The 20,408-nt window shown below is 30.1% G+C and overlaps 1 protein-coding gene across 1 annotated transcript in view; it reads right to left on the reverse strand.

Moving 5' to 3' along the window:
• Positions 1–1,060: 1,060 nt before the first annotated feature.
• LOC113392904 (uncharacterized) overlaps positions 1,061–20,408 on the reverse strand; it is a 33,166-nt gene continuing 13,818 nt past the window's right edge. The window contains exons 2-5 of the mRNA XM_026629526.2: positions 19,161–19,314; positions 7,042–7,161; positions 5,392–5,440; positions 1,061–1,418 (exon numbers count right to left, since the gene is read on the reverse strand). Coding sequence (XP_026485311.2) covers positions 1,377–1,418; positions 5,392–5,440; positions 7,042–7,161; positions 19,161–19,314 — 365 coding nt within the window. The 3' untranslated portion in view covers positions 1,061–1,376. The remainder of the gene's footprint in view (positions 1,419–5,391; positions 5,441–7,041; positions 7,162–19,160; positions 19,315–20,408) is intronic.

Here is a 20,408-nt window from a genome sequence, read left to right on the forward strand (position 1 = left end):
GCATTAATCCTTATACAATTAAATACATTGTGCATTTAATAAAATGCATTTGGGATCAGCTACCTCGAGGGAAGCCAGTTGTTGTCAAATTGACAAATCATTCAGATGAAACTCGATAGAGTTTACCTAACTATGCCAGATTCTGAAAACGGTTCAATATAGATCAATATGGCTCTTTACAGCATGTCCTTTAAATAAATATTTTCGAAGATTAGACACATTTAAAACGTGGGAAGGGACATAGCGGTTTGTATCGTCTAACGACTGAAAAACTGTGAACGTCGTAAGATATATATTCTGTAGTATTTCAGCATTGGACCCGTGCGAAGCCGGAGCGGGCCGCTAGGTTGCTATCGGTATAAAATAAAGATTACCATTGACTCAACTTTATTTTTATGTTTTTTTATTATGTTTAATAAATCTACACTGTAGTGTTTATTGCAACGATTACTTCAAAAACATAACTAATAAATAAATTAGTATTCGATTCTTTTTACTTGACACAGTGACGATAAGTGTAATGATATTGTATAAAGATTTTTGACTATTATAATATTCAAAAAAAATTATGATCAACTGAATTCCTTTTATGAAAGTCCTTTAAAAAATTGCATACAACCCCTAATCTATAACTTTGCCCCCTACAAGTGTGAAAAAGTAACCTATTTATGTAGCTTATTTCGTAACAAGTTTCTTGATTCAGTGATTCAGTATTTGAAACGTAACAGAGAGACACACACAGGGCTTTTGGGCTTCAGCCCAGGGCCCCGTGGATTCAATGGGCCCCCAGCTAAGTCAAGTCAAAGTCAAAAATAGGCGAAAGAACCCATAACTTTAATCATCCATAAATTAAACAAATCGTATGGTTTGCAACCCTGCGAGTCCTGCAATTAATCAAACCCATTCAATTAATTTAATTCAAGTCTACGTTCAGATATGTCTTAGGTGGGCCCCTAAGTAGTGTTAGCCCAGGGCCCCCTAAACTTACGGTCCCGCCCTGGACACACACAGTTACTTTCGCATTTAAAGTATGATGTAAGGAAGAAATGAAAACAACATATTATAATTACGTTTTATAGATTGCCTGTATTTATAACATTATAATGATTAATTATAATTGTACATTTGATGTTATTAACTAATTCTAACTACGATAACTATATGATTAGAAATACAAAGTACATGAGAAACTAGTACAAGCAATAGTAATGGTCTAATGTATTCAAATAAAATTTGAACACAAATTGGTTTTGTTAACGAGGATCGAATATTACATGATATAAGGAAATGATATTATCTATTGTAGAACCATTTAGTGTTGCGTATATGATAGTACATTGTTAAGTTTATACGTGGATTCGATGACGTTGCGCCCCTCATCTCCTGGCATACGCCAGCCAAGCTGGTATGTCCGGCTTCTGTGGAAGATGAATATGATTATTAATTGTAATCAAAAATGAAAAGGCATGAATATTTATAATCGCTAAGATAAAATACTGTCACATGGTATATGATATGCTATATGACCATTAATTATCACTGATTTCTTACAGAGTCGCATTGCTGGCTCTAGCAGTGTGATTTTGTGAGAAATCACTTCGTATTTCACTCGTGAAATTTTGAAAATCGACATACAGTTAAACGTCATTTTGATACTTGTATCGTATACATTTTATTGTTATTTTGGTCAACATCATATCCTGACATTTCAAGCTCGTGAGTTGCGAGTTTCTTGTTACAGAATAGACTAACAGGTCCGTCTTAAATTATAATCCAAGGGGTGCTAAAATGCGAGCCCAGCGCGTTGTGCCACGCCGATGATGATCAAATCTTGGACCCCTGGTAAATCGCCGAAGAAGGTCTTCCAAAAATATTATTAAAATCAGAACGCTTGTTGTACTTGAGAAGGTACTGACTAGATCAGTGTGGTTAAATAAGCTCCAAGTATTCTCCATAGTTAAAGATGAGGCATTTCCCCAGCAGTGGGATATTAAAATGCAACTATTCCTTCATTGTATGTAATTTAAAACTATTTATAATACTATCCTTAAAAAGCAAATAAAATCTCGTGTCGTATCTCAGATATAATTATAAGTAGTAAATAGATTATAATTATTTTAATTATTAAATATATCAAACAAGAAGTAAATAATTCTATTAAAACATAGCTAAAACTATGTTAATGGAAATTCATGCACGATGTAACGAATCCTCTCTTATCGATATATTAATAATTTTATCGCCTAAGTACATTAAGGCTTGATTGGATTTCAAAATATAACATATTATTTAACAAATAACAATCCTTAAATATAAAAGATTTAAGGTTATATTTTAAATTATTTAAATCGTGATATATACAACTAAATACAATTTAAGTTTGTCTTGTTAAAAGAAAGAAACTTTAAGCTTTAACTCTATTTTTTGTATATTTAAATAAAAAATTAGCTCAAGTTTCACCAGTCATAAAACCACGGACACATTCTTGAATATTGCATTAAATAACTCTAATGTTATAATTCTCAACAAATGACGTTTAAAAACAATAATTGAAAGCAATCAAATGAAAATACGTAAATACTTTTCTTTTTTTTATGATATCGGTAGGCGGACGAGCAGATAGGCCACCTGATGGTAAGTGGACACCACCGCCCATAAACAATGGCGTTGTAAGAAATATTAACCATTCCTTACATCACCAATGCGCCACCAACCTTGGGAATTAAGATGTTACGTCCCTTGTGTCTGTAGTTACACTGGCTCACTCACCCTTCAAAACGGAACACAACAATACTGAGTTTAGCAGTAGAATATCTGATGAGTGGGTGGTATCTACTCAGACGGGCTTGCACAAAGCCCTACCACCAAGAGACACCCTACCACAAGAATATACGTAACATTACTTTATTTAAATAGATATGAATTGAACTACAATTTCCGTTACTTAGTTATTTATTTCATAAAATATTTAAAGTTTCAATAATACAAAAAATCTATTAACTTACAAAACAAACATGGAAAAGTAAATCAAATTGAACAGGATGCCGCTATCACATATTGTGATATATTGCATACATATACGTGTTAAACTAACCATCGTTTATTTCCGTTTATATGAAATTATTACCTTAATAACAAAGAAAACTTGACTATAAAGCAATAAATATTTAAAGTAAATCCTATTGCACATAAATGCCAGGCGAACGTAATATCTGTAGGATATTCAATGTGAGCTCATATTGTGGTCGTAAGCTATTTTAAAATCCCTTTCAAATGCAAGCGAACGCGAATATTGTAGATATATTCATAAAGATTGAATGATTTTAATATGAATGTTTAATATTATCGAATGAACGGCACGGCTTTGCCTTTACGTGAAATAAAAGTAGTCTACGTCATTCTCCGACATATAAACCATGCTTAAGCAAAAATTCAATGTTAAAATATACATAATATTTATAGTAAAGTTTCTTTTTTTTTTTTAATTTAATTTCGTGATCAAAACTTCGTTTGTTTTAATTTCAAACAATTTGTGATCCATCTTTTTAAGGACTTAATCTATTCTGAAATATCGGGCCATTAAGATTCGAGCATACCTGCTATGAATTTTTAACTTTTACCGTAAAGTCTGAAAATACAACCAAATAAAACTACTTCTTATAATAATCGTTAAGACATAATTTTCTTTTCAATTAAAAACCGCTATATTTTCATCTTGTTAATAATCCCTTAAAAATATAACATATTCGAACTCTTTACAAAAACAAATATCAATGTTTCAAATAAAAAGAACATTCTGAGTATATTCTTAATTTTAAGACACCAAGGTATCCTTCCCCAACTAGTGAAATTTATTAAATATATTGTTAAAACAATTAACAGTATACATATATTTCGTGTTAGATTGGTTTGGCCGTGAAAGAGCAACAGACAGACAGATAGAGCTACTTTCACATTTATAATATTCGTGTAGATCGTGTAGATCAACCATTATTAAATGATACGTATTTATATACTAGTAGGCTAATAATAATTATTATTGCTTATATTTATTTTAAATTTTTAATATTGTGCAATATGGTAGTGCATGGTGAGACTACCTGTAAGTAGTAGAACTTTTGCCTAGATCATTTTGAAATTATTTTATTTATTTATTTATTGAAATATTTTTTTTTATTTTGAGGTAATATTGTATCTACTGTTGGTTGTCCTAAATAAATATATAAATATTATCGTTCGTATTTTAACAGTTTTTTTTTTTTTTTATATTATATATTTAGGACCGGGCCAATGTGGAACCTATTGGTAAACGCTCATTGGTCTGAAGGCATTTTCCCTCATGCCTATAATTAATAAAAATATTATATTTTTTGCTATATAACAAATATAGTATCTACCAAATTCGTATTAGTTTAATAATTACTTATTAATACTTAAATATTATGCAAAAATCTATTATCGAATTTATCGATGCAATTGTTTAATATTTGATAATGAGAAGTATTATAATTTTTTTTTAATTTTATTATTAGTCTTTAAAAACTGTTGAACGAAATATCATTTTTTTATTAATATAAATTGTATAATTAAAATCGGTTAGTATTAATCTTGTACAAGACAAAAGCACGCTACAGTTACTTTGGTTCTCAGTGTTATTAAGGAAAATAATATGCAGAGTGCTTATATAATAAAATTAACAACATTACGTTATCCTTATAACGCTCTACGTTACTCTACTATGTAAAATATATTTACTAGCACGTCGTCAATTTTATAGCGAAGCTTACTTTACAAAATTAAAATTACTTTACCACAAAAAATGATACACTTAATTTTCAATATAATCGAGTTGACTTTTGAATTGTGTTCATATTTAGATTCTACGGAAGAGGTTTTATTTCAAACATTTTATATTACATTAAATAAGTAAGAATTTAATATTAACTGATTAAAACTATAAAGACGGTAAAATCTTTTTTTGACTTCTTTTCAACTAAGCAGTTCTATTTACAATTTATATCATTCTGACATTCGAATATTTATTTTTGCACCGTTAACACGATATAATTAAAATTTTCCTCTTTTTATATTATTCTGAAATGCACTTAAGCGTCAATGTCCACTTATACAATAAACTAATTTTCGTACGCGGCTTAACTCGCGTTTTAGTGATCGGTCGTCAGATGAGATCGCTTTTAGTGATAAGGCCGCCCTTGCCTTCAACTTTCTGTAATTAACCATTTTATATGTACTGTTATTTTATATGATATTGAGTGCAATAAAGTTTTTATTATTATTATTATGTATAGCAAAGAAAAGCCTATTTTCTGTCTTGGGGATGTAGCGTGCTTCATCTTAATTGTATAAATTTTAATGAAACTAGATACTTACTTCCAGATCCTTAGCCCAGTTGGAGAAAGCATCGGAGCGTTTGCCAAACCTGTCGACAAAAACTCATGTTACTTTAAATTCAACATTTATTTTTATTTCATGGTTGAAATATTACAAAGTTATTATTTTATTACGTCATAATTTCTTAGCAAAACATTTTATACGACGTACATTACTTAAAAACAATGCAAATTTAGATATTAAATATACATATTTTAATCTTTTTAATATCACCATTATCTTAATTGTTATCTAAAAAGTAACAGTTTTAAATACCATTTTATAATACAGTTACTCTACAGTCGACATCTCGACTTAATACGATTTATAAATTTAACATTATATACAAACTGACACCGTGTCGGAGAATAAGGTTAGCTGAGATTATTATTTTTTACATTATTTAAATTATCAGAAATATTTACTGTATAATAAATAAGTTTAATCGATATAGTTCCTACTTGCAAGCCGCACTTTGCAACGAATACCTACTTCAAATTTATATTTTAAATAGTAAAAGAATCTTCATTCCACCGAAAGCATAATAACTTAGATTATTTATATATCTAAACTAGCTGTGCCCGCGACTTCATTAGCGTTGTTTCAATTTAAGTTATATGGATATTGTAGCGTGATTTTATTTTGATTCTATATATAATTCTAAAATAAAAGTAGCCTAAGTTACTCTTTATTACATCCGCAATTTGCCAGTAAAAGTCCCGTTGAAATCGGTTCAGCTGTTCCAGAGATTAGCCGGAACAAACAGACAGACAGACAAAAATTGTAAAAAAGGTTATTTTGGTATATGTACCGTGTACATACATATGCATTTAGTAAAAATGGATTATTTTAATATTACAAACAGACACTCCAATTTTATTATATGTATAGATAGAGTGTATCATTACAAAAGAACTAAAACAAACGCGCCAACTTTAATATATCGGTGTGAGTAACAGCTACGCTTGTCATTTGTCAAAAGTCGTAATACTTTACTTGTGTGCGTGTACTTCGTGGCCAACTGTAGACCAATATTTTGTCGACGTGTTCTCAGCAAAGCTGAACAGTGAAACAGTCTATAGTCTATTTCAATCGAAGATGGAATAGACTTTAGACTGTTAAATAAACAAACCTTATGATTTCTCAAAACCATAATGAATATTATAATGTGTAGATTATTATTTATTATCTCGTACAAAGATATCGCATCAATTCGATGTCAAATATTGTTTATATATATGTAAATAATAATAACTAACAGGCTATCATCATCATCTTAAAAATACCTTCTATCTTATTTGATACAATACATCACGCCGTTTTTGTATCTCATAGATTAAAAATCAAACTTGACTGAATCAGATTTCATTAAACTTTAAGCATAGAAATTAATTTATAATATACACTACACTATGCTTAAAATCACCTGCCTAATACAATAATTACAGGTAATAAGCATTTTATAGAGCATTAAGAGTTACTGAAAATTTTACTATTCGAGTTTTAAGTGGCGTTGAATGAATTAAATATTAGAAAACCGTTGATCAAGGTTAATACTGCTATAACAGGAAATACGAGGAACAAAACATCCATTCTATTGTAATCGTCGTTGGGCAAATAGGGAAGGGTCGGGAAACATCGATATCGTACCTTGGTCGGGTGTGGTAGGAGTAAATGCGGTCTAGTTTCTGCAGCTGGAGGAGCCGCACGGCACGATCTAACAAGTCTGGGTCGACGCGGTCCCCATCCGCAACATCACGGCGGTCAATCCTGCCAATATATCGATATCGATATGACATGTAATCACAACACTAGCGTCGACCAAGATACGGCACCGACTTAAAAATCGGAGTCTTATTGTTGGATTGAAGCGTACTGTATAACGAAATATAATTTATGAATCTCTTGATTTATATTATTGTTAGATAAAATTGTTCTAGGGGAGTATAGACATTATCAAACACCTTGGAATATTTGAAAACGTTGCAATCTGTAAACAAAAACTAAAGCTGAAAGAAAACATGTTAATGAAAGTGGTTTGAGAATTCGTCACGGACTCTTGACTTTTCTGTAATATCGTTTTACACGGGTTCGTTACAATCTAATCAGAAAATTGTTAAGTCGAAAGTATACATTAATCACGATATGTTTATCGATAAGCCAATATCGATACATTGCTAATTAATGTGACACTTCACTGACTCATTTAGTGACGCAGCGATAATTTTAAAAGGACATTTCACAGCTATATGGAAAATTGAACATTATTATTTTTCTAAGACGTTTCTTACAGAACTTTTTAGGTTTAACATTTAACAATTCATAGTTAAATTAATCAATTCAATATTTTTGTAATTGGAACAAACAATTATAAATTTTATGAATGTTCTTTTTTTATAAAAACTTCAAATATTCAGGTACAAACTTAAATACTACTGTCGGGGATTTATTTCCAAAATCGCTTGAACATAAAAAATAAACTCCTGCGTGCGTATTGATTTAGATAAATACTTTTTAATTACAAACTCAAATATAAACATTTATTTTTTCGCAAACTTCTGTCCACGTTCTAAATTCAAACATAAACGTATGTACCCATTCTAGCAATCCACAAGCTGTTACTCGCAAAACATTTAATTAACCCCGTAAAATTAATACGTTAGCTTTCGAATTTCAAATGTCAAATTCAATGGTCTGCAAAAGGCTGCCGACAACTGCCGGCAAAAGGCTGCTCTATTTGATCAATGTTTGTGCTGTATATATGATCATTTATATTTATAATTCCTATAACTTACATTACATTATACATTCGTATTTATTATATTTTATACTAGCTGTGCCCGCGACTTCGTACATTAGGCGCCTGTACATTTCCCACTGCTGGGCTAAGGCCTCCTCTCCCTTTGAGGAGAAGGTTTGGAGCATATTTCACCACGCTGCTCCAATGTGGGTTGGTGGAATACACATGTGGCAGAATTTCGTAGAAATTAGACACATGTAGGTTTCCTCACGATGTTTTCCTTCACCGCCGAGCACGAGATGAATTATAAACACAAATTAAGCACATGAAAATTCAGTGGTGCCTGCCTGGGTTTGAACCTGCTCTTGCGCAGCTTCGTACGCGCTGTTTGAATTTAAGTTATTTGGATATTGTAGCGTGATTTTATTTTTATTCTATATGTAATTCTAAAATAAAAGTAGCCTAAGTTACTCATTATTACATCCGCTATCTGCCAGTGAAAGTCCAGTTGAAATCGGTTCAGCCATTCCAGAGATTAGCCGGAACAAACAGACAGACAGACAGACAAAAATTGTAAAAAATGTTATTTTGGTATATGTACCGTGTATACATACTTATGCATTTGGTAAAAATGGGTTATTTTAATATTACAAACAGACACTCCAATTTTATTATATGTATAGATATATTAAATATCAGAACAAAACAATGATTTATCGCACAAGAAAAACATAGTTTTCGCTCAGTGGTCTAAATACGACTACAACCATTATTGTTTTTTTAAGTAACCACATCTGGGTACCACCGATAATATGAGATGGTGGTATTCTATCGCCAAACACTAATACTTGGTATTGATTTTTCCCGTTCAAAGATCGAGTAAGCCTGTGTAACTACAGGCCCAAGGGACAGCTTATTTCCCAATGTTCGTGGCGCATTCTTGAGATGAAGAGCATTGATGACAACTAACCATTAGGTAATCTATTTACTAGTTTGCCTAAATTATATTAAGAAAAATAATTTTCCGAACATATTTTTTTTGTTATTCTTTTTTTAAATTAATTTTTCAAAACAGAAAAAGACACTAAACTGTTTTATTTCGCCTCTTTATAAATAAAAGATAAGTTAGTTATGATAACCAAAACGGTCATAGTTGGAATATTTAGATCTTACATGATGGTCATCAATCATCATTCTAATTATCATTTGTTAAAATTACTACCCATAGAAGAAAAAAATATTTAAAAATAGAAGAATAAAATATAAATTCAGTGGTGCTTGCCTAGGTTTGAACCCGATATCATCGGTTAAGATGCACGCGTTCCTACCACTGGGCCATTTCGGCTCAATTATCAATTATTATCATGTATGAGCTTTATTTTATGAAATTGTTGTATTTTTATAGGATATTTGCATTATGTTTGTTTGAACGAAAAATAACATACGAAACAATTTGATTGTTTCGTTTATTTTGATGTTGTTTTTACAGCGTTTCATTTTGTTCTGTTTGTTCAGAGCAGTCTCATTTGTACTGCGACAAATTACGTTTAAAAATAAACGTATTTATTCTTCGATATTCTATCTATTTGGCGTGAAACTTTTCACTGTATATTTTAAACTTGATCATAATTAGTATATTTTTATATTGTGCTAAGTAGAAACATAAACGAAACTACTCAGTAATTAAAGCTATTTACTGAGAGTTAAAATTTTTCATTTGCATTTTTATTTTGTGAATACCAGTAGTAGTAGAGGTATTCTGAAAGACGGATCTCGAAACTCACCCCAGAACACGAGCCTATATCTCGGAAAGTGATATGCGAAATTGACTAGAATAATTATAAATAGGTTACACGTATAAAAATGGCGTATAACCCTAAGTCGATTGGCATTATTTCACGAGTGAGATACGAAGTGAATTCTTACAGAATTGCACGGCAAGATAAGTAAGAAGTTTTCATTCCATTGTTCTCGTGTGGCTATTTAAACTTTACATGTATCCAATAATTTGAAGTTAACATAAATAAATAAATAAAATAATAAATAAATATTGGACAACATCACATACATTACTCTGATCCCAATGTAAGTAGCTAAAGCACTTGTGTTATGGAAAATCAGAAGTAACGACGGTACCACATACACCCAGATCCAAGACAACAAACTCAGCCATCACAAAGCGAATCGAACCCGGGACCTCGGAGTGGCGTACCCATGAAAACCGGTGTACACCCTACTCAACTACGGAGGTCATCAAATATTATTTAAATACTTATTTAAATACACAGAAACTTTACCGTAAAAGAAATAATTGGATTATCTTAAAAGAAGACCTTTCAGCCACATAACATAGAAATAGTGTTAAATTGTAAATCCATTTTAATATTATATTTACATTATAAATTTTAGCACTATTCGACAAAATATGACTATACTGCTACCATTGTTACAAATAATCTTAGAATTAAAAAAAAAACAATCATAATACCCTCTCTTTCCAACTTTAGATAAACCGCTTGTATAGTACGACATAGCTTAGATGTAGCATCGTCAAATTTCGTAAAACCGATTAAATCCGAATTAATTGACTTCAAGATCATCATTCTTTGTTTATTTGTTATGCAAAAATAATTTTAATGCAAACGTAATAATTTGTTAAATTATATAACCAAATACATTCGCCAAATTAACGACTGATTGTTTTCTTTTTAATTTGTCGATGCTACATTGAAATTGTGTCGTACTATAACTTATACTCGCTTTTCAGGATCCTTCAAGACATGTCAGGTAGGAAACATTTAGTAATAAAGCGCAACACCACTCGCTTACTGCGATAGGGTATTAGAATACGTAAGTATTGGAACATTTTAAAATTTAAATTTCGAATTACTTTTTTTAGAAAATCATGTTATTTGTTATCAAAATTTAATGAAACGATTTTAATGTTTGTTACGTTTAAATTCATTTTAAAATTTAAATTTCGAATTACTTTTTTTTCGAAAATCATGTTGTATCAAAATTTAAAGAAATGATTTCAATGTTTGTCACGTTTAAACTGTTAATTAATTTTGACTTGAAAATTATGGAATAAAAAAACTGTTTGAAAATCATATTGATACGATTTTTTTTAAATGCACATTGTTATAATAAACCAATTTTGTATCGCTTTTTAAGCTTATTGTTATGCAATATAATTATGTATATACTTTTAACTGTATTATCAGTATTTTAATCTCTTGTAGTCGGAATAGGTCACTTGATTACGGCATAAAATACTACTTTTAATTTATTAAAATAAATAAATGTTTATTTTTATTAATTGTTGCTAAAATCTAAACTATCTCTTTCTTTTTATCTTGGAACATCAATTTATAATTTAATAAAAATAAGTAGTAATATACCTTTGTTAAGTATTTCTAGCTCACTTTAACGTGATTAAATATCAAACAAAAAATACCTATTTATAATTGGCATGTACGTAACAGTTTGTGATATATTTAAAATTATATTATGGATTTTCATGATGAAATGCACGCAACCATTTAAGAACGAGCCATTCTCATTACAGCTTAGAAAAGGTCGGTTGTTTACCTCAACTTTGGCTTCAGGTCGAACTTTGAGTTGCAGTAAAAAGTTTGGTTCACTTTCATTATTACTTTTTATTCAATATCTAATTCTATTTTTAAATTTTATATTACAAAAATAATATTAATATTTAAAGCTGATAATAATAATCCAATTAAATAATATAAACTTTACATAAATATGAAACTATTCCAATTAGACATTCCGACAAATCAAAAACCACAATGAATGTGCTCCTTTGATTGTCAGATTCTCGATAGAATTCAAAGCAAGTTGTAAAATAGTTCTAGTACGGGTTTAAATGAAGGTCATATTGGATAACTTCACTTAAGTTTCAAGTTAACATATTTTAATAAATATTATATTAATATGCATTTCCTTTATAGTTGGACGTTTGTACGCAAAGCATTATAATCGAATTTTCAACTGAAATATTTTTTGGACTTGGCCATTAATTTGATCCAAGTTCTCGTTAGCTGCCATCTTGGAATACAATATTATATTATGAAAAATATAGTAAAAGAATAATAATAACTCTATTGTTTCTATAACTTGTACCTCAAGTTCAAATAAAGTAGCTGACCATCAAAATCATCATCAAAAATATAAAGACAATCTGCACATCCTTCACTCAGGTAAAATTAAGATTTATCCTAAGATTTATTTAAACACATATTATAACAAGATTTAATCAATTGCCAAAATATCTATTTGCTTGTGCTGCTGTTGACGTATAAAACGCCTCGTAAGTTTTTTTGACCTTACTTCTAATAATTATGTATCAAAGCCATACAAGATTAACGAACACAAAAGATCAAAGATCACAACGTTTTATACAAAAATAAGCTCAAACAGGCAAACATTTACTCGTATAATAATAATTAAAGCAACAGAGTCAAGAAAATAATTAAATAATGATTTTATTATTACAGCAGCGAAAACATGGTAGTTTAGAGTTCAAACGAGTTCCTTCCTCGTCTTCGAGACATTCGAATTCAAGTTTTAAAAGAAAAACTTTTATTATACGAGTATTGTGTTCGTGCTATACGAGAGGAAAAAATAGGAGATAGTTACGAAGATTCGAATTAAAAGACTAAACCGTGATTTCCCATACAAAATGTTTTCTCTTTAGAATTATTTGGAATAGTTTGTGATTTGTTTGCTGAGTTATATAATCAGAAAGCTAGTAAGGTTAAATATGAGAATATTACAAAAAATATTATGATACCAATTACAAAAATTTACAATCGTACTTCAGTCAAGTTTACAGTTCTTGTTTTATATTTAGACGTGATGCTATAAAGGCAGCGCTGTAGGGTAATTCTATAAGAATCCATTTCTTATCTCACTCGTGTAATTTGACAACCGAAACACGCGATACGCTATTTTGATACATGTGTCCTATAAATTTTATAATGATTAAAGTGAATGTCGCATATCAAGTTCTGAGATTTCACGCTCGTGGTCGACGGTGAATTTTGAGTTTAATTATTTTAAATAAAAACAATGTAACACAAAATACACCGACTGATGCAGTGTGATACACCGCTATAGGTATTTATAACACTATTAAATAACATTAAGAAAGTTATAATTAAATTTAAAGGCTTTAACACAAACGAAAAACTCTACTATTTAGAGAAACAAACTACGAACAGGATCTTATTCTTCCACCTTTATGGTTAAATTATAAAATTATATAATATATTGTTTTCGAATAAAAATCAACACAATTTGACTTTTTTTTTTTTAATTTACAAAATGAGCAAATCAACAATGATACAATTTCATAAAGTTTTATTGTCGCGTAATACACGATGAATATGAAATATAAATGATATAACCATAAGAGATTTTATTCTATTTCAAGATTCTATAAATAATGATTATAACACTCAAGGAGGTTGATTTATGTCGTGACATCGCGAATTAAGTAAAATAGCTTCGTTTGTTTGTATGTTTTGTTTTTATACGATAAGAATATACAAGCGTTTAATTTAATAATAAACGTCGTGTAACATCATAGACAGCTGTCATTTTTTTAATGAAAATTTTATATTAACGAGAAATTTTTATGTAAAATATTGCAGTATTGCTATTGTTAATGTTGTTAGCAAATTGGCTTATATATAGCTGTATATCATGACCCAACCTTCAGTACCGGAATTCAAGAGTATCACCTTTGATATTTCAATCAGTTTCTTTAATTGTCTCTTCCAAAGGAGGCATAAAGATAAACAAACTTCAAGTGTTACATGCGATTTGTTAAGAGATCTGTTGTATTGTGTACGACAAACAATTCTTGATTAATATATATTTATTTATAGTACAACACTATCTATATATAAGATATATATAAGAGCCGAGATGGCCCAGTGGTTAGAACGCGTGCACCTTAACCGATGATTTCGGGTTCAAACCCAGGCATGCACCACTGAATTTACATGTGCTTAATTTGTTTATAATTCATCTCGTGCTCGGCGGTGAAGGAAAACATCGTGAGGAAACCTGCATGTGTCTAATTTCAACGAAATTCTGCATGTGTATTCCACCAACCCGCATTGGAGCAGCGTGGTGGAATATGCTCCATACCTTCTCCTCAACGGGAGAGGAGGCCTTAGCCCAGCAGTGGGAAATTTACAGGCTGATTATGTTTTATGTTATTATGTTACAACACTATTCTATTTAACTTCTTATCATCATTTTACTTCAAAAATTCCGATAACACCGTCCTCGACAACCAAACGGCCCATATTCGCAAACTGAAAACGAATATTTAAGCTTACGACCAATGATATTGCTCCAATTCGATGTAATATTTTATTCATTCGTCTTTACTCTTGTGGTTTAAATAGGCTGTAGAAGTGGCTTTAAAATGTATACGACTCATAATTATTGTAAGAATTATTCGTTAAAATCGAAGATTTTTTTATAATTCATTTGTTCCCAACTACAAAAAAAAAAAAAACGAGTTAATTGTTACGATAAATCTTCAAGTAATTATAAGACTTATTACATCTTCAATGACTTCTGTTAAATGGTTATAAATAATACTATTCTTGAACTTAAACAAAGAGCTGTAAATTGTGTCTGATATATCCGAGCGCTTTTCAACATTTCTATTTCAATTTTCCCAAAGGACACGCGGGCGGTATTCAACCCGTGAATAGTAATTTTCTCCTGTCAACTGGCCTATCTCGTCCTCTGTAATGTCACGCTTCGTCCAGTGGAATTACTAATGTATTTTACAGCACATTAGCATTGTACAATAAGTCATCAAAGTATGTAGAACTACTATTATAATTATGTAGATTTTAGTGGGTAATGTTTTTGACTCGATAAATGCATATTCTAGCGAAGTAGACGTACGTACAAGAATCATTTTACTAATTTGATAAAGAAACGATAATGACTTTTTGTATAAATCCAAAATTGTTTGAATTGAATAAATATAAAGAATTTAGTTATTAAATAGTGAAATATTAATTAAAATAAAATGTTTTAATTTTATTAGTACTATCGTAAATTTGTATTTGATTTTGATTACATATTCGCTTTTTTTTCGTCTCTTTAACGTTTCGTGTACTCCATCTGTCTTTTGTTTTATAGTCTGTTTTCATATAGATATACTATATACTCATAGATAATACTAACACACAAATGAACACTTATAATAAATATATCAAAAATATTATTATAAATGAATATTTATCCTTCCATGAAAAAAAGTTCAAACAAAAATAACGTTTTCAAAAAAAATAACAATAATAAAAAATACTATATCATTACAAGATTATGATTCCTTCAATATTTCTAAATCTGAAATTAAGTTCTACTATTCTAGATAATAAGATGGAAGAAATAACTGTATCGCTGAAACAATCTCGCTGTGTATGTAGACTATAGTTACCCGTATCACGAGACAACCATCTCAAAGTAAAAGCTAACCTTTGGTTAACCCGCATCGTAACGTTATCAAATCAAATGTAATAATAATATGGATACAGAACGTGCTTGACACATTTAATTATAAAGTCTTATCTATATTATTCATTACATACTAAATTCATCCTTCTTTAAAAACCTTTAAAAAGAACAAAAAATAATCTCCATATTCTAAAAGAGATGTTATACGAAAAAATAATATTAAAAGTGCAAGTATCAAAGTAGCCAAGTTAATCTATTTCACGGTATAAGCGCTGTTTAATCAACGCGGATATGACAATCCTTTGACTGGAATGGTTTTAAAATTGCATCATAATTACACAGATCTCACAATTTTTGTCTTTATTATTTAGAATTTAAAGCTCATTTTTCTTTACAGTAAAATCAAATGTTGTTTAGTGTCAGGCGTAAATTATTTTTTGTATAGGAAATAAGTCACTTTAATACTATACAAAAAAATATCTCATTTTGCTTAACTAAAAAGAAATACGAATCAATATATATTATTTATATTGTAATTTTAATAGAACTATGCAAAGCACTTAAGCACTTAAATTCAACTCAGGTGGAACTTGCTTACTATTTAGTTCCCACTTTGACCTACACAGAACAATTTAAATAAATGTTTTTAGTGGAAAAAGATCTGCCAAATTAAAATATGTTAAAATTTTAAGGAAAAAATGTATATACTTTTTTTTTTAACTTTTTCCATAAACTATTAGATATTGTTTTCATAACATAAAAGACTGCGTTCCCATCATATGCGTTGGCGGAAAATCACGTATTTAAGAAAAACACGTGCCCGGAAATTATTGTTTTAATTATTTTTAACCCTGACATTCGTGACGTCAGCAATGCTGACGTCATGTTTTTTAAAAACAAGCCGTGCAAGCTGCTCCGACATGACAAGCTGGTGGCGCATTGGTGATGTAAGGTATTTACTTTCAAGTTTTTTTTTTAATAAATAGATATAATATCAAGGATTATCTACATAGATATAGATAACAGAATTTATCATCATCTTTACAAATATTCGCTCTCATTATTTTATTAATAAACACAAGACATTTAAAAATAATAAATTATTTAGGCACAAATGGATTTAATATCAAGACTGTGAAAATAATATATTTTAAGCGGTTGTAAATGAAACGTAAAGAGAAATGAAATTGCCGCCGTAGAAATGTAGTCTCGAATGTTAAAATAAAAAATAAAAACAAATTATGTAAGACAAATAAGCTCTTAAATTATTCACTTCATTCCCTAATTACTTTTCTCCTACACAGCCAAAGTACAGTTTAAGTAAAGATTACAAACTTTGCTTAGATCCCTCGACCGGGATTCTAAAGCAAATGCAGGGAATTTTAATTTCGTCCACCTTTTCCATAACCAAAAATGAGTTTCTTTGTAATTTTTTCTTTTTTAAATATAAATAGTAAACGCAAATAGGCGTCGGAATTAAAATTGAAATTAATTCAAAATGCTAGCCAGTATACAAGTATATACAAATCATATACTGGATCTTCAGAAGGGTCTCTATAAATACTCGAGACTTATTTTTTATTTCATATTATTTATATTGAAAGTGGCACCGGTAACCGAGAAACTATCTGGAAACCGACTGTCTTGGTATGGGCATGTTATGCGGAGGAATGAGGACCATGTTGTGAGAAAGGTTTTGAAAATGGATGTGGATGGATATAGAGGTAGGGGACGACCCAAGAAACGATGGATGGATTATGTGAAAGACGATATGGTTAGAAATAATGTTACTTGTGAGATGACGTCCGACAGAGAAGTATGGAAGAAGAAGACATGCTGCGCCGATACCAAGTGAAATTAGGATAAGGGCAGGAGGATGATGATTTAATTCATACGGCTGGACCCACGTCCGCTTCATTAGAAGTAAATGAAAACGTATTTTTTTATGAATTACAACAGAGGAACTTATGTCCTTTTCGTAATTAACTGATATGCTGAATATTATTAAAATCTTATCGGTTTTCGAATGAAATTGAAAAACGAACATTTTAACAAATATACTTTCATATTTATAATAAACTAGTAGTCGCCCGCGGCTTTGCTCACGTTTTAGGAGTTGGTTGTCATGTGTTAGGCAAAAAAAGTATGTATATAAGCCTATGACCTTTCTTGGAGTTCAAGTTTGCTTCATACCAAATTTCATCAAATTCGATTCATTAGATTGATAGTGAAAGAGTGACAGACAGACTTACAGACAGAGTTACTTTCACATTTATAATATTAGTATTGAGTATTAATATAGATATTTTTAATCAATTTCGATTAAGGTTCCTGTACTCAAAAGAGTAACTCGCAAGAGGTATTATAGTTTACGATGTGTGTAAACAAACACAGGTGCTGTTTCTATTTCGTCCCTCGTAGTCCGATGGGAATGAAACGACAATCCGACATGGCCGGAAAGAAATTACCTACGACGCGATTATAATTGCATACGTCCTGACTCCTGTTTCATAATAAAAAAATCTTGATAAAACGTAACGTAACTTTCGATGACACAACTCGAATTAAACGCAAGAACTAATGATATGCAATCATAAATACTATCTACTAGGTCATGAGGTATTTTAATATTATTCCGACACAGCCGAATTATAAAAGCAATTACAAAAGCATTTATAGGATTAGTAAAGATGTTATTCCTAAAGATCAATTTCATATGTGATCTTAAAACTCATAGAAATTCTCTAGAGTTCCTTGAACTGCTTCAAAACTAAGCAAGAACACTCGATTATTGGCTCCAGTCCAAAAGTCATTATATTCTAATCTCCCCTCTGATGGAAAACTTTGATAATATTTGACATATTAAGCAAATCCTATTTACGTAATTTATCAAAAACACTATAATACACTTAGCACTTGAATACTATGCTGACGGCTATCATTGGAGGGTATTGCATAGAATTAAAATGTATGGAAAATTTAACAATGCCCTGTTTCACCTACTTGAGACTGAAGAGATTATTTTGATGGTGCTTTATTTTTTTTTTAAATGACTTTAAAACTGTCACTTGTTACCTTTTAGTTATTTTTGATTCACCTGTTCATATATTTTAAGGAATAGAATATTATTATAAGATTTTAATTTTAGAATCATTTTAAAATAAAATGTTACACAAACAACCGATGTACTCGTAAGTGGCCTTTTGACTATGAGTACAAAAAAATAAGTCATAACGAAACGGAGATGACTACATAGCTAAGTGTAAATATATAAATATTCTACAACGCTTACATAAATTGTCAGTTATCCTTTTTACTAACATAAGATGTTGAGATGCGAAGTGATCTAAATTTGTACAAGTTTAAGAAAAAACTGAATGTCTTGAAAAAAAACTGCGGCGTTTTTTTTCGAATCACAGTTAGTTTTGCATGTTAGAGATCGTCGTTTTCTTTCTTTTATATTTTCTTGCTAGATTGGTACAAGCCCATTTAGTTTAAAGTTAAATTCCAAACATACCTTGGTCTAGCAGCTTGAGTGTAAAGACGGTCCAGCTCCTGCAGCATGCGCAAAGCATCGGCCATGTCATGAGGGCTGTCTTCACGAGCTTCAGCCAAGCAGACCATGGCCAACACCACGGCAATAGCGAAGACAATCTTCTTGAGCATGATGTCTGATAAAAAATAAACACGTTTAAATAAAACGGCAAATATTTTTTCGTTCAAACGGCCATTTTTTTCTGACTAGCAAAAGGTTTCCAACTTCACCCATCGAGACGATAAGAAATTAACTATTATAACCGAGGAAATTATAATTATGTTTTTTAATAATTATACTAAATTTCTTTGAAAAATTCGTCTTAATAGTAGATAAATAACTTTTTAATAGAATTATAAGACTAATACTTAACTATGATCACAATTTTACAAACTAATGTATATTGATAAATAATTCATCACTTACATAAAAAAATCCCGTCTTAAGATATATTTCCGAATACAGATTAAAAATATATATATATTTAATTTGAGTTTTAAAAATGGAATCAATAACATTATTTAGATTACTAAAAACATTTACATATCAACAATTCTCAAGACTCAGCTTTAAAATTACAATAATATTATTTTATGAATTGGACACAACTGTAATTCAAGGTTGACAATTCTCATCAATGAATTTTACGGTCAAATGAACAAGGGCGGCCGGAGCTAGGGAATTATGCTGACACATTCGCCCTTATTATAATACATATCAAAGGAATAAACTAAAATATCATAGGGTCGCGATATAATTAAAATATTTTGCCCGCTAGTAAATACGAAGATACATATTTCGAATCCCGTGTAACAAAATAAAAATTATTGGGTTTTTCTTTCAAGGAAATCAAACCTTGTGATCTTTGTCCGTGATATACGTCCACTATAACATAGCCTGCGAAAATGGCTAATCCGATAATGCTATACCAGAAAAGATTAATATTCCTTTAACATAAATTTAATGAACAATGCGCAATTAATAGAAGACGAATAAAAACAATCATTAATTCTTATAAATTACGATAAAAATAAATAGAATTACAAAAAGCATATTTGTTTGACACTTGGTCTTACGTTATATTATTGTCAGCAACTCCGTTTCCTATACCCAGCCACGTAACGCTTAATGGAACATTTTTTTAAGGATCTAAAGCCAAATTGTGCTAAACAAAATAAATTACCCTAATTTCAAATTAAAATCCAAAGTTCTAATATAATTGATACATTA

This window comes from Vanessa tameamea, chromosome 12 (assembly GCF_037043105.1).
Source record: "Vanessa tameamea isolate UH-Manoa-2023 chromosome 12, ilVanTame1 primary haplotype, whole genome shotgun sequence".
In the NCBI taxonomy this organism is placed as follows: Eukaryota; Metazoa; Arthropoda; class Insecta; order Lepidoptera; family Nymphalidae; genus Vanessa; species Vanessa tameamea.